This window comes from Amblyraja radiata, chromosome 38, assembly GCF_010909765.2.
Source record: "Amblyraja radiata isolate CabotCenter1 chromosome 38, sAmbRad1.1.pri, whole genome shotgun sequence".
Classification (NCBI taxonomy): domain Eukaryota; kingdom Metazoa; phylum Chordata; class Chondrichthyes; order Rajiformes; family Rajidae; genus Amblyraja; species Amblyraja radiata.
This window is the reverse complement of record NC_045993.1, coordinates 17,670,759-17,686,367: the sequence shown is the minus strand read 5'-3', so window position 1 is coordinate 17,686,367 and position 15,609 is coordinate 17,670,759. Positions and strand designations below refer to the sequence as shown.

General features: G+C 51.0%; 1 protein-coding gene, 1 non-coding gene and 3 pseudogenes across 2 annotated transcripts; all 5 read right to left on the bottom strand.

Annotated features, from left to right (window-relative positions):
• Positions 1–1,872: 1,872 nt before the first annotated feature.
• LOC116967131 lies at positions 1,873–1,919 on the bottom strand (annotated as a pseudogene).
• Positions 1,920–1,944: 25 nt separating this feature from the next.
• Positions 1,945–2,725, bottom strand: LOC116966988 (60S ribosomal protein L35-like). Its single transcript, XM_033013411.1, has 2 exons — positions 2,428–2,725; positions 1,945–2,055 (listed from the first exon to the last, which is right to left on the bottom strand). The coding sequence occupies exons 1-2, from the start codon at positions 2,722–2,724 to the stop codon at positions 1,981–1,983; spliced, it is 372 nt and encodes a 123-aa protein (XP_032869302.1). The 5' UTR covers position 2,725; the 3' UTR covers positions 1,945–1,980.
• A 3,730-nt stretch (positions 2,726–6,455) lies between these two features.
• On the bottom strand, positions 6,456–6,635 carry LOC116967183 (annotated as a pseudogene).
• A 1,197-nt stretch (positions 6,636–7,832) lies between these two features.
• LOC116967185 lies at positions 7,833–8,015 on the bottom strand. Its single transcript, XR_004410178.1, has one exon. It is a non-coding gene; the product is annotated as a U2 spliceosomal RNA (small nuclear RNA).
• A 6,976-nt stretch (positions 8,016–14,991) lies between these two features.
• On the bottom strand, positions 14,992–15,204 carry LOC116967169 (annotated as a pseudogene).
• Positions 15,205–15,609: the final 405 nt, after the last annotated feature.

The window sequence follows — 15,609 nt, the reverse complement described above, 5'->3', positions numbered from 1 at the left end:
TTGGTCCGGAAGAACCTTTCCACAGACGACAGATGGGGCGGCAATGTCCAGCTGACTGGCACATTGCGTGGCATCTGCGCCAGGCCCATCCTTCGCAACACCGGGGACAGGTAGAACCTCAGCAGGTAGTGGCACTTAGTGCCCACGTGCCTTGGCTCTACACTCCGCCTGATGCAGCCACACACAAAGGTGGCCATCAGGATGAGGGCGACGTTGGGCACGCTTTTTCCCCCGTTGTCTGCCGACTTGTACATTGTGACCCGTCTCACCCGGTCCATCCTCGACCCCCAGATGAACTGTAAGACGGCCCGGGTGATCCCCGTGGCGTAGGAGGGAGGGACAGGCCACACTTGTGCCAAGTACAGCAGCCCCGAGAGCACCTCACACCTGATGACCAAATTTTTCCCGGTTATGGAGAGGGAGCGTTGCCTCCACAGCTCCAGCTTCTTCCCCACCTTGGCTATCCGCTCCAGCCAATTCTTGTTACTCGCCTCAGCCCCCCCGAACCAGATCCCCAGCACCTTCAAGAAGTCAGGCTTGATGGTGAAGGGGATGGAAGATCGGTCGGGCCAGTTGCCAAAGAGCATGGCCTCGCTCTTCCTGCGGTTCACCCTGGCTCCCGTGGCCGACTCAAACTGGTCGCAGATGCTGATCAATCTGCGGACCGACCTTGAATCCGAGCAGAAGACGGCGACATCGTCCATGTACAGGGAGGTCTTGACCTGAATGCCCCCACTGCCTGGCAATGTCACTCCTCTTATGCTCGCATCCTTCCTGATGGACTCGGCAAAAGGTTCAATACAGCAGACAAACAAGACAGGAGAGAGAGGGCAACCCTGCCTGACTCCAGACCTTACAGGGAACGTGTCTGATTCCCACCCATTGATTTGGACTGCACTACGGATATTGGTGTAGAGCAGTTTGATCCAATTTCGGATTCCCTCCCCAAAACCCATTTTGGAGAGCACGTCCCTCATGTACGTGTGCGATATCCTGTCGAAGGCCTTCTCCTGGTCCAAGCTGACTAGGCAGGCATCCACCCGTCTGTCCTGCACGTAGGCGATGGTATCTCTCAGCAGCGCTAGGCTGTCTGAGATTTTCCTGCCAGGTACAGCACAGGTTTGGTCCGGGTGGATCACCCGTCCCAGAGCAGACTTGACCCGGTTGGCGATGGCCTTAGACAGGATCTTGTAGTCTACATTCAACAATGTTATGGGTCTCCAATTCTTTATATCTTTCATCTCCCCCTTCTGCTTGTAGATTAGGGTGATGCTGCCCTTCCTCATGGAGTCTGACATGCTGCCGGCTAGAAGCATGTCGTTGTACACTTCCAGCAGGTCCGGGCCCACCCAGTCCCACAGAGCCGAATACAACTCGGCCGGTAAGCCATCGCTTCCGGGAGTTTTACTCGAGTCAAAGGAGCGGATGGAGCCAGTCAGCTCCTCTAGGGTCAGTGGTTGGTCCAGACTCTCCCGCTTGCTGTCCTCCAAGACCTCCGTGATAGAGGACAGGAAGTTCTGGGAGGCGGTGCTGTCTGTGGCCTTTTGGTCATACAATTCCGAGTAAAAGGATTTGCAGACCCTCATCATGTCTGTCTGCGAGGATGCTACCGAGCCGTCCTCCTCCCTAAGGCTGTTGATCACAGAGCTCCCCCTGTGAACCTTATGGAAGAAGAAACGTGAGCACATCTCATCCTGCTCCACATGGCGGACCCTGGATCGGAAGATGATCTTGGAGGATTCAGAGGTAAAGAGCCGAGCTTGCCGGTCCTTCACCTCTCTAAGTTCCTCCCTCACATCCACCCCCCTCGACTGCAGAAGGAGCAGTTATATTATTATTATTATTATTATTATTAAATCAATTTAATATATGGTCCCTAGATAAGGGACGTATCAGATATTAAACTGATAAGAACAGATTTATTTTTTATTTTTTATTTTGTTCCTTTTCTTAAATTTAATGAGAACTGTGGGTGAACATTTAAACTTTCACAGCGTATTTGCGCATGGGGTACAGACGCTCTTTCCTCTGCAGTTTCTTCGTCTTCAAACTCTCCTCGTGCATCAGGACCTGGCAATGGGAGGTAAAACAACAAAAACAGACTTGGTTGGTAGTCTTTCTGCGGAGTTTAATGTTATAATAGAGCGATTGTCCTTACTTTCTTTTTCTTTCTTTTCTAGGGTCTACTTTCTTACTTTACTTCCTTCTCTAACTTCTTTTCTAAGGGGCTTTCTTTTCCCAACACTCTCTTGCACTTCACGACTCTTGCGCACCTTCTTTACTTTCCTTACTTCTATCTTTTTCTTAAAGCTTAAAAAAAAAATGAAGCGGTACAAAAAAATGTATTAAGATATAGGTGTTGTGTGTTATTGTAATTTACCGTACTTCTAATAAAAATAATTTAAAAAAAACAAAAAAAAAACTCTCCTCGTGCTTGTTTAGTCGCCGGCGCATAGCTCGGGTCTTCTTGGGTCGCAGATCCAAAGGCTTGTACTTCTTGCCTTTGTAGAATTTTCTCAAGTTCTCCTTCTGTGTCTGATTAATGACGGTAAGGACTCTGGCAATGGACTTGCGCACGACACGGATCTTGGAAAGCTTTGACGCAGCTCCTCCTGTTACCTTGGCAACACGGATCTGGGACAGTTCCACCTTGAGATCATCCAGCTGCTTGAGGAGCTCCTCCTTCTTTTTCCCGCGCAGCTTTCGTGCCTTGATCTTTGCCATGGTCCTGCAGCTCTTGTCCTTAATGGACCGCCAGGGCTGTTCTAACAAGAACAGATAGCCCCTTTCACTGTTCTAATAAGAACCAAAGATCTTATAGCGGAGCAAGATAGGCTACTCCTGCTAAATACAATGGGCTGACGTGTAGTACGCTACGGAGGGGATCCTGGGCATTTCCCCCGCCCATTTTAGTAACCGGAGCCTACCTGACCCAACCCGACTCGCAGTGTAATCAATGAACGGTTTGTGTGTGTGATATAGGGTTAGATTCATCATTCTGTCAGTTCATACTTCTTGTCAAGAATAAAACTTGACTCTGGTAATTGTCTTTTTTAATATATTTTAAATCATTTCTTTTTAAATGGCTCACAAGTAGTGTTTGAGTTGATTTTGTAGTAACCGGAACCGACCCGACTCGCAGGGTAATTGACATTGCAGGGGAAGTTTTTGTGCGTGATGTAGGGTTAGATTCATAATTCTGTTAGTTCATAATTCTGTTAATTCTTGTTAAAGAATAAAATGTTTATAAACACACCTACATGAATGTGATATAAATGTATATAATCATATAACACATACAATTATATTTCTTCTGATCCAATGATGAACTTTATTTCAGACTAGACAAGGGACATTAAATAAGAAACATTGTAAACCTCCCCGCAACTTCACACACACTAGGCCTTATCCCCGGGCCCCACACTCCCTCTCCCCGCTGCCCCGGGCCCCACACTCCCTCTCCCCTGGCCCCACACTCCCTCTCCCCGCTGCCCCTGGCCCCACACTCCCTCTCCCGCTGCCGCGGGCCGCGGACTCCCTCTCCCGCTGCCCCACACTCCCTCCACCCGGGCCGCGCACTCCTTCTCCCCGGGCCGCACACTCCCTCTCCCCTGGCCCCACACTCCCTCTCCCGCTGCCCCGGGCCGCGCACTCCCTCTCCCCTGGCCCCACACTCCCTCTCCCGCTGCCCCAGGCCCCACACTCCCTCTCCCCGGGCCGCGCACTCCTCCCCGGGCCGCGCACTCCTTCTCCCCGGGCCGTACACTCCCTCTCCCCAGGCCGCGCACTCCTTCTCCCCGCTGCCCCGGGCCCCACACTCCCTCTCCCCGGGCCCCACACTCCCTCTCCCCGGGCCCCACACTCCCTCTCCCCGGGCCCCACACTCCTTCTCCCCGGGCCCCACACTCCCTCTCCCCGGGCCCCACACTCCCTCTCCCCGGGCCCCACACTCCCTCTCCCCGGGCCCCACACTCCCTCTCCCGCTGCCCCGGGCCGCGCACTCCCTCTCCCCGCTGCGGAAACAAAGATCCGATCTTTGACCGGAAGCAAGATGGCGGGGGCTGGTTGCTAAAATGGGTCATATAATCACCCATGAATCCGCCCATGAGCGTACTACACGTTTGCGTGAGAGTAATAGCGCTTATGGGGCGACTAGACGCAAGAGTTAACCAGAGTTTAACATCGTGGGAATCTCGTGCGATAACAGTACGGCATTCGTGGACCACCGTGGCGCTAACGGCAGGTAATCGTGTAACTTGGTGACTCGGGAGAAAATTCAACAAGTTTGAATTTCTCCAAGAGTGACTTGTACACTTGTGGTTGAGCATTGCAACATTATATGAACGTAGTGGCCAGTGCGATATCCGTAATAACTCTTGCGGTTACCGTGGGAACTCCTGCGAACGGTGAACCGGGAAGCTGGACAGAGGGGACAGAAGGTGAGTAAAAATTGTCTTCTGTGGGATTGAATTTAAAAAATAAAGATTTGCATCCGCATATCATCTGCATATCATCCCCCCCGAACCTAAACCTGTATCTGCTGGTTCTCGATATGAGACAATAATAACAAACCAAAGCGAGTTAGGACATCAACGGGGAGATCCTGGATAAACCCAAGGTGACACAAAATGGAGGAACTCAGCGCAACAGGCAGCATCTCTGGGGAGAAGGAATGGGTGACATTTCGGTTCGAGACCCTTCTGATATGCTGCCTGTCCCACTGAGCTACATGTTGTGTCTATCTTCGTTTTAATCCAGCATCTGCAGTTCCTTCCTGGCCGAACCCGATTGAAAGATGAGAGGCTGGGCGATAGAGCACTGGGTGTGACAAGGATCAGGCTTCAGTAAGCAAAGTAAAGAGAGGTGGCAACGTTATGGAAATGAAGCGGGTAATCCGAGTGATGGCGAGACGGTATCCTCTAATGTGTCGGAAAGAACTGTAGATGTTGGTTTGCGCCGATGATAGACACAGTAATACTGGAGACAGACATAAAATACTGGACGGGCAGCATCTGGATAAAAGGAATGGGTGACGTTTCGGGACGAGACTCTGAAGAAGGGTCTCGAACCGAAACGTCACACATTCCTTCTCTCCAGAGATGCTGCCCGTCCCGCTGTGTTACTCCAGCATTTCGTGTCTATCTTCCGTATGCTCTGTGATGGTCATCTCGGAGTCAAGTGGCAACTCTGGTGTGTAGACACGAGGAACTGCAGATGCAGGAATCACGAGCAAAACACAGAGCGTTGGACGAGCCTGACCCTTTGAGTTCCTCCATCACTTTGTGTTGAAGTCAGGTCTGGACATTGCTTGGCTCAGTCTCAGGCACCGGCTAACTAGGAAGGTCGAGTCAAAGTCCAGCACTAACACTCAAGGAATAACGTTTGCGGCCTGATGTTCCCAATATTTAATTGAAATCATTAATAAAGTAAATAAATAGATACCGGTCTAATCAGTATCTACGGGATTGGACAGGCTAGATGCAGGAAGAATGTTCCCGATGTTGGGGGAGTCCAGAACCAGGGTCCCAGTTTTACAGTCTACCGTGGGAACTCTTTAACTCAGCGGGCAGGCAGCAGTTGATTGTTGCTCCCTTCAGTTTCCCAGGGGGTCGGGACGGGACTGGAGTTGGGAGGGAAAGGTGGGGGAGTCGAGGGAGAGAGATGGGGGTGTCTTCATTTACTGGCGGCGGGTGTCTGTCACTGAAACAGGCAGGTGAGATTTCACATCCACCTTGTGTGTGCCTCTCTCTCTCTCTCTCCCTCCCTCCCTCTTACACAGGCTGAGAGACTCTGCCTCTGTGAGTGTACGTCTCTTTCTCCCCCTCTCCCACACACAGTAAGACCGAGGTACTGTGCTCAGTCCATCTGTGTCTCCCACATGCACAGTAAAACTCTGCTTTGTGTGTGTATATACGTCTCCCCTCATTTCTCTCTCTCCCCCCCCACCCCTCTCTATCTCCCCCTCCCCCACCTCTCTCTTTCTCCCCCTCCCCCACCTCTCTCTTTCTCCCCCTCCCCCACCTCTCTCTTTCTCCCCCCACACACAATAAGACCGATGTATTCTGCTTAGTCTCACTTCGCTCCCACACACACAGATAGACCAAGGTCATGTGCGCTATTTATCTTCCGCCACTCACCCCGAAGTACATCACACTGCCTCTGTGCCTCTCTCTCTGTCTCTCTCCCCCTCTCTCCTAAGTAATGTGGCATCTTCCTGCAGTAAAGTCACGGCATTAGTACAGGCATGTCTCCAAATGAGCCAATTCAACCAAGGGAGGATATTTATAGTGTGTGAAAAAAAAAGTGACATCATTTGTGCCACGTGATGATTTAACAACACTTTTACAGTTCACAATGTTCATTCAAGATTTAACGGGAAAGCTTGGGAGACGGACAAGTAACAGAAATGCTGAGTATTGTGGGAACTCTTTATCTACCCCCCGTTATATCGCGTGATATCGTGCTAGACCACGACCACTTCACTCTGGTTACATCTTGCGTCAAGTCGCCCCGTGAGAAAGCGCTTTAACCCATCTTGCTCCACTATAAGATCTTTGATAAGAACAGATGTTCCCTTTTACCACTGATAAGAACAGATACTACACTTGATTTTAGCCAAAAGGCCGAGAAGCGACTTGATTGGCAGAGCCGGCAATTGTGACCAAAGATCTTATAGCGGAGCAAGATAGGCTACTCCTGCGAAATGCAATGGACTGACGTGTAGTACGCTATGGAGGGGATCATGGGCATTTTTCCACGCCCATTTTAGTAACCTGAGCCTACCTGACCGGACCCGACTCGCAGTGTAATCAATGTTGTGGGGCAAAAGTTTGTTGCGGTTAGATTCATAAATCTGTCAGTTCATACTTCTTGTCAACAATAACATTTGATTCTGGTAATTGTCTTTTTTAATGTTTTTTAAATCATTTCTTTTTAAATGGTCCACAAGCAGTGTTTGAGTTGATTTTGTAGTAACCGGAACCGACCCGACTCGCAGGGTGATTGACATTGCGGAACTTTTTGTGCGTGATATAGGGTTAGATTCATAATTCTGTTGGTTCATAATTCTGTTAATTCTTGTTAAAGAATAAAATGTTTATAAACACACATACATGAATGTGATATAAATGTATATAATCATATAACACACACAATTATATCTCTTTTAATCCAATAATGAACTTTATTTCAGACTAGACAAGGGACATTAAATAAGAAACATTGTAAACCTCCCCGCAGCTTCACACACACTAGGCCTTATCCCCCCCGGCACTCCCTCGCCTGCCCCCTCACTACAAATGTCTCCCCCCCTCTCTCCCCGCTGCCCCGGGCCCCGCACTCTCTCTCCCCGCTGCCCCGGGCCCCGCACTCTCTCTCCCCGCTGCCCCGGGCCCCGCACTCTCTCTCCCCGCTGCCCCGGGCCCCGCACTCTCTCTCCCCGCTGCCCCGGGCCCCGCACTCCTTCTCCGCGCTGCGGATCCAATCTTTGGCCGGAAGCAAGAGGGCGGAGCAAAATGGCGGAACAAGATGGCGGGGGCAGGTTGCTAAAATGAGTCATAAAATCGCCCATGAATCCGCCCATGAGCGTACTACACGTTTGCGTGAGAGTAATCCATCTTGCTCCGCTATAGGATCTTTGATTGTGACTTTGAACATTTTGCTGAAGATTTTTTTCTCCTACCTGGAAGTTTAAAACATCCTCCTCCTCTTACTTGAGTGGTTCCGTCAACACACACAGAGTGAGAGAGGGCAGCAGGCAGACACGCAGCTTTTATGCAAGCGTGAAGAGTTAAGTTTTGTCTTTTTTTTTAAACTTTGAAAATCTCCCGAAAGGGAGGTGCACCGTTCCCAGAGGCACTGCAATACTGGGTCGATGCGTGGAGTGGACGGAGCAAGCCCCTATTCCATCTCCCTGTTCCAAAAATCAATTTAATATATGGTCCCTAGATAAGGGACGTATCAGATATTAAACTGATAAGAACAGATTTTTTTTGATTTTTTTTATTTCAAAATATACTTTATTCAATTGGTAAATATATACAATTTCTGAACCATTCAAACAAAATTCATCCGACATTTTCGGAGACTATACAAACTTTTTCCAGTACAATTTTTTTTACATTTGTCAAATTTCACCAAACAGTCCCCCACCAGTGCCACTCTGTGGCCTCTGTTCAAGTAATAAATATATACAATGTGTACACAGTGCGAAAATTTCCATCTGACATTTCAAGTTCCACAAAAAATGTCCCCCACCCGTGCCACTCATGTGGCCCTCTGGTGTGGGATACCTTCCCTTAATTTAATTTGAGGGGCGTCTCCACCATACTGTGCCCCCCATGTCCAGCAGCGGAAGGACCCTAGACTGTGGCCCTCCCCCACCGAGCCTTGGCGTTGGCTGCACCAAGCTTCAGCGAGTCCCTTAGCACGTACTCCTGCAGTCTGCAGTGGGCCAGTCGGCAACATTCCCTGACGGACATCTCGCTCTGCTGGGTGGTGAGCAACGCTCGGGCAGACCAAAGAGCGTCTTTCACCGAGTTGATGACCCTCCAGCAGCACTCGATGTCAGTCTCTGAATGTGTCCCTGGGAACAGTCCGTAAATCACAGAGTCCTCTGTGACGGAGCTGTTCGGGATAAATCGTTCCAGGGACCCTTTCATACCTCTCCAGACTCGTTTTGCAAATCCACACTCTGCAAAGAGGTGGGCAACCGTCTCCTCTCCATAGCAACCGTCCCGGGGGCAGCGTGCGCTGGTAGTGAGGTTCCGACGGTGCAGGAAGGATCTAACTGAGAGGGCTCCCCTCACCGCCAGCCAAGCCAGGTCTTGGTGCTTGTTGGTCAGTTCTGGCGATGAGGCATTTTGCCAGACAAGCTGGGCAGTCTGCTCTGGGAACCACGCCACCGGATCCATCGAGTCCTTTCCCTGCAGTGCCTGCAGGACATTCCGTGCTGACCACTGCCCGATGGACTTGTGGTCAAAGGTGTTGGTCCGGAAGAACCTGTCAACAGACGTCAGATGGGGCGGAAATGTCCAGCTGACTGGTACATTGCGTGGCATCTGCGCCAGGCCCATCCTTCGCAACACCGGGGACAGGTAGAACCTCAGCAGGTAGTGGCAATTAGTGCCCACGTGCCTTGGCTCTACACTCCGCCTGATGCAGCCACACACAAAGGTGGCCATCAGGATGAGGGCGACGTTGGGCACGCTTTTACCCCCGTTGTCTGCCGACTTGTACATGGTGACCCGTCGTACCCGGTCCATCCTCGACCCCCAGATGAACTGGAAGACGGCCCGGGTGATCCCCGTGGCGTAGGAGGGAGGGACAGGCCACACTTGTGCCAAGTACAGCAGACCCGAGAGCACCTCACACCTGATGACCAAATTTTTCCCGGTTATGGAGAGGGAGCGTTGCTTCCACGGCTCCAGCTTCCTCCCCACCTTGGCTATCCGCTCCAGCCAATTTTTGTTACTCGACTCAGCCCCCCCGAACCAGATCCCCAGCACCTTCAAGAAGTCAGGCTTGATGGTGAAGGGGATGGAAGATCGGTCGGGCCAGTTGCCAAAGAGCATGGCCTCGCTCTTCCTGCGGTTCACCCTGGCTCCCGTGGCCGACTCAAACTGGTCACAGATGCTGATCAATCTGCGGACCGACCTTGGATCCGAGCAGAAGACGGCGACATCGTCCATGTACAGGGAGGTCTTGACCTGAATGCCCCCACTGCCTGGCAATGTCACTCCTCTTATGCTCGCATCCTTCCTGATGGACTCGGCAAAATGTTCAATACAGCAGACAAACAAGACAGGAGAAAGATGGCAACCCTGCCTGACTCCAGACCTTACAGGGAAACTGTCTGATTCCCACCCATTGATTTGGACTGCACTACGGATGTTGGTGTAGAGCAGTTTGATCCAATTTCGGATTCCCTCCCCAAAACCCATTTTGGAGAGCACGTCCCTCATGTACGTGTGCGATATCCTGTCGAAGGCCTTCTCCTGGTCCAAGCTGACTAGGCAGGCATCCACCCGTCTGTCCTGCACGTAGGCGATGGTATCTCTCAGCAGCGCTAGGCTGTCTGAGATTTTCCTGCCAGGTACAGCACAGGTTTGGTCCGGGTGGATCACCCGTCCCAGAGCAGACTTGACCCGGTTGGCGATGGCCTTAGACAGGATCTTGTAGTCTACATTCAACAATGTTATGGGTCTCCAATTCTTTATATCTTTCATCTCCCCCTTCTGCTTGTAGATTAGGGTGATGCTGCCCTTCCTCATGGAGTCTGACATGCTGCCGGCTAGAAGCATGTCGTTGTACACTTCCAGCAGGTCCGGGCCCACCCAGTCCCACAGAGCCGAATACAACTCGGCCGGTAAGCCATCGCTTCCGGGAGTTTTACTCGAGTCAAAGGAGCGGATGGAGCCAGTCAGCTCCTCTAGGGTCAGTGGTTGGTCCAGACTCTCCTGCTTGCTGTCCTCCAAGACCTCCGTGATAGAGGACAGGAAGTTCTGGGAGGCGGTGCTGTCTGTGGCCTTTTGGTCATACAATTCCGAGTAAAAGGATTTGCAGACCCTCATCATGTCTGTCTGCGAGGATGCTACCGAGCCGTCCTCCTCCCTAAGGCTGTTGATCACAGAGCTCCCCCTGTGAACCTTATGGAAGAAGAAACGTGAGCACGTCTCATCCTGCTCCACATGGCGGACCCTGGATCGGAAGATGATCTTGGAGGATTCAGAGGTAAAGAGCCGAACTTGCCGGTCCTTCACCTCTCTAAGTTCCTCCCTCACATCCACCCCCTTCGACTGCAGAAGGAGCAGTTGTTGCAATTCTGTCTGGAGTTGGCACAATTCCCTCTGACTCTGTCTTGCTCTCTGAACCCCTTTGGCTATGAAGAACCTCTTAATGTTCTCCTTGGTTGCTTCCCACCAGAGTGTCGGGGAGTCAAAGAGGGGCCTCACCGTTCTCCAACGTGCGTAGTCCCTCTTTAGCTCCTCAACGTTCTCTGGGGTCAACAGCTTCACATTTAACTTCCACGTCCCTCTGCCTGCCTTCCGGTCCTCCTGTAGGTGACAGGAAGCCTGAAGGAGGCAGTGGTCAGAGAAGAACAGTGAGGTCGGTGTGTCTCACCGTGACGGCCTTCGTGGTGAAGACGAAGTCTATCCGGGATCGGGCCAAACCGTCCGATCTCGACCAGGTGAACCGCGGCTGGGACCCGCCTGCAGGGTCGCTGAAGGCGTCGTGCAGCTTTGCGTCTTTTACCGTTTCCATCAGGAACTTGGACGTGCTGTCCAGTCTGTTGTCGGCACTGCCGGATCGTCCAGCCGCATCAATGATGCAGTTGAAGTCACCGGCCAGAACGAGCTGCCGGGACGTGGCCAACAGCACTGGGAGCTGCTGGAGAACGGCCTGCCGCTCGCTCCGCACGGGTGGGGCATACACATTAATCAGCCGGAGCGGAGAACCACGGTACATTACATCCACCACGAGGAGACGCCCCGCAACCACCTCCCTGACCTCAGTGATGGCGAAGTTCCCTCCCCGCAGCAAGATCCCCAGGCCGGAAGCACGACAATCATTGCCCCCCGACCACACAGACAGTCCGTGGGGCCACCATCGCGACCACCTCCGATAACAGCGGAGGTGTGGCAACCCGCACTCCTGTAGAAAAGTTACATCTGCCTTGACCTTGGCCAGGTACTGTAAGGCATTAACACATCGCGCAGTGCTCTTCACACTGCGCACGTTTAAGGATGCCAGTTTGAGCTCCATTGTCCTTTAGAGTCACTGGCCATTTTCCTGCTCCCTCATGCCCACCGCTTCGGTGAATTGCCTCACCTTTCCTGGGCTCAGGTACCCGGCCTCCTCAACGGGTTGGGTTTCCCCTGTCGTAACCCGAGGTGTCGTTGGGGGGGGGCTGCTCGTTTTACCCCCTTCTGGGTGCGCCGCTTCCCCCGTCTCTCGTGGCTGGGGCTCGGTGACAGGCTTACTGCTCCCGGAAACTCGGAGCTGAGGCCCATTGGCCGCTGCACTGCTCCCGGTTGCCTGGAGCTGGGGCCCATCGGCCGCTACAATGCTCCCGGTTGCCCGGAGCTGGGGCCCATCGGCCGCTACAATGCTCCCGGTTGCCCGGAGCTGGGGCCCAACGGCCACTGCACTGCTCCCGATGCCCTGGGGCTGGAGCCCCTCGACCGCTGCACTGCTCCCGATGCCCTGGGGCTGGAGCTCCTTGACCACTGCTCTGCTCCCGATGCCCTGGGGCTGGAGCCCCTCGATCGCTGCACTGCTCCCGTTGTCCTGGGGCCGGAGCCCCTCGACCGCTGCACTGCTCCCGATTCCCTGGGGCTGGAGCCCCTCGACTGCTGCACTGCTCTCGGTTGCCCGGAGCTGGGGCCCAACGGCCACTGCACTGCTCCCGATGTCCTGGGGCCGGAGCCCCTCGACCGCTGCACTGCTCCTGCTCCCGATGTCCTGGGGATGGAGCCCCTCGACCACTGCACTGCTCTCGGTCTCCTGGTGCAGGTGTCCAATCGGCCTGCACCTTCTCCTTTCCGCCCCGGTTTTCTTCTTGTGGGGTTTCCCGTTCGCCTCATCCTCCGACGAGGAGGAGAGGTTGCTCCCTTCTGTCAGGGAGAGAGACCGTTTTTTTTTTTTTGTGAGGGAGAGAGAGACGAGGGCGGGCTGTTGCCTTTTGACCTCACATTAGAGAATCCAATGCTCACACCATCTTTGGGTTGGGGTGGGTCCTGTTCGCTTGGGGCGAGCACAAATCGAAAGGTTTCAAAAAGGAGTGAACCCTGTGAGGTGAGGCCTGCCTACCTGCGTCTCACAAATACAGGCAAGGCAGTCCCTCCAAGGGAAGCACAGCCACTGAGCCATTGTAATGACACAGAGAAAAAAAGCAAACAAACAAAAAGGTGTGAACGGCTCCGTCTCATCTCCTTCAGTTGCAAATTCTGGCAAACACAACACCCCCGTGGCTTTCAGCATTCCTTGCAACTGGGATGGTTTTCTCTCGCCCCCTAGGAACTGGGATTGTTTCATTTGCTTGTGTGCATGTATAAAATCGACATCTTTGCACTATTGGAGTGTAAGAAGTGAGCATGTAAAGCCTCCTTACATTCCTTGTTCGTTTTACTAGCCGGCTGCAGCAATGCCCTTAGGGTGTGATAACCCTTGCTTCCTAAGGAACAATGCTCTTTGCTTCTCTTCTGTAGTGATATCATTTGAAGTGAACCAAGCCTCCAAGACTTTCGTCCATTCCTCAAAGTATAACCAGATTCTAACTGGGGCACATTCCCACTATTAGATTAGCCATGGTTACACTGTTGCTACTCAGGCACACAACGTGCCGTCCTCTGGCACAATGTTCTCTGCAATAGACTTAATTCCTTTTCGGCTGTGGGCTGAGGAGCTTTATTCTGCAGTTTCGTGACCCAAGTCACCAAACTACATGAAATTTTCACATATTGTGTAAAAAAAATTATATAAATCACCCCTGAAACTCGATATGAAGAAGACTTGCACATTTTTATTAAATTAGAGAAAAACCGGTAAAAGTTCGGGTATTTTTTAGTCCAATCAAAGCACGTTTAAGATTGAGTTGTCTGCCAGTTGGCCAATCACGCGCTTTGTTTCAGGCTGGCACACAAAATGGCTGAGGGGGCTTCACAGATGCCTGTTTTACTGGAGATTCCGATTTGTTGTTCTGTAGAATAAATGTCGTGGAAACTTGCAGCAGGTAATTGTATTTAGTGGGAAAAGCATTAAAAAGGCTGAAGAAAGTACTGCTAAGTTGATGGAAGTGTTGAAAGTGATGGAAGTCTTGAAAGCAAAGTCCCTGCTGAGGTCCTGGAACACAATGATTAAGAGCCAGGAACCAACTCTAACTAAAAGGTAAGATCTAAAGTCTGAATTTATGAAAATCTATCTGTATGGAGTTTAATTAATTTAATTGCACCCTTTTATAATGTGAATAAATTCATTCATTCACTTACTTCATTCATTCATGAAGTTGAGGGCCTGAACTATATGTGTCCATAACAGTCAATTAAACATTGCCACTAATGCCAGCCTGTTGTACAGTAATAAGTCTTTAACAGCTAATCTCGGAGCTGCCTGCGAAAACTTACCGGGAAAAAGTGCTCCGATCGCGGGACATAGGTACTCGCAGTAAAGTGAAGCCGTGGTCTCAATTAATAAGCGGCCGATTCGCGAACGCGGAGCCGTGGACCATCTCCGCGGGCGGGGGGGGGGGAGGCTGTACACAGTGCCGTCTATAGCGGCCGTTATGAGACCCCGACAACGGGAAAAAAACGGAATGGAATTCCACTGCAATGGAAGCCTATAAATAGCGATCGATATCCCTCCGTTTTTTTCCCGTTGTCGGGGTCTGATATCGAGTTTCAGGGGTGATTTATATAAATTTTTTTACACAATATGTGAAAATTTCATGTAGTTTGGTGACTTGGGTCACGAAATCCTTTTTCTAGACACATTTTTGATGCTCGGCCCACAGCCTATTAAAAAAAATCACTGAGCAGATATCCAGTAAATTCACTACTAATAATCCTCTTATACTAATCGATTTATACTAATATACCATTGGTGGCGGTTCGGCCGTGGGCTGCACGGCACTGGACACTCACTCGACGTCGGTGGCGATTACTGGACTTGGCCGTGGTCAGCACGGCACTGGAAAGCGTTTAAATTAAGCAACCACCGTCGTTGTTCTGCTTGCTGGGCTTCTAGTTTCTAGCTTCTAGCTGGAAATAAAGGAAGGCAGAGCATTTGAAACTGGTGAAATAAAGGAAGGCAGAGCATTTGAAACTGGTGAAATAAAGGAAGGCAGAGCATTTGACTTGAGCAGTCCGTCAACACAGACACACGCACGCACGCAGACGCAGAAGTGAGAGAGGGCAGCAGGCAGACACGCAGCTTTTAAGCAAGCGTGAGGAGGAATTTTTGTCTTTTCTTTTGAACTTTGAAAATCTCCCAAAAGGGAAGTGCACCGTTCCCAGAGGCACTGCAATACTGGGTCGATGCGTGGAGTGGACGGAGCAAGCCCCTATTCCATCTCCCTGTTCCAAAAATCAATTTAATATATGGTCCCTAGATAAGGGACGTATCAGATATTAAACTGATAAGAACAGATTTTTTTTTTTTTTTTTTTTTTTTTTTTTTTTTTTTTTTTTTTTATTTATTTCAAAATATACTTTATTCAATTGGTAAATATATACAATTTCTGAACCATTCAAAACAAAATTCATCCGACATTTTCGGAGACTATACAAACTTTTTCCAGTACAATTTTTTTTTACATTTGTCAAATTTCACCAAACAGTCCCCCACCAGTGCCACTCTGTGGCCCCTGTTCAAGTAATAAATATATACAATGTGTACACAGTGCGAAAATTTCCATCTGACATTTCAAGTTCCACAAAAAATGTCCCCCACCCGTGCCACTCATGTGGCCCTCTGGTGTGGGATACCTTCCCTTAATTTAATTTGAGGGGCGTCTCCACCATACTGTGCCCCCCATGTCCAGCAGCGGAAGGACCCTAGACTGTGGCCCTCCCCCACCGAGCCTTGGCGTTGGCTGCACCAAGCTTCAGCGAG

Excerpts from the sequence above, each read along its gene's own strand:
- LOC116966988 (XM_033013411.1), bottom strand. The coding sequence starts at position 2,724 with ATGGCAAAGATCAAGGCACGAAAGCTGCGCGGGAAAAAGAAGGAGGAG. Across the intron at positions 2,056-2,427 it reads GGCGACTAAACAAGCACGAG|GAGAGTTTGAAGACGAAGAA; the intron begins GAGAGTTTTTTT and ends CTGATGCACGAG.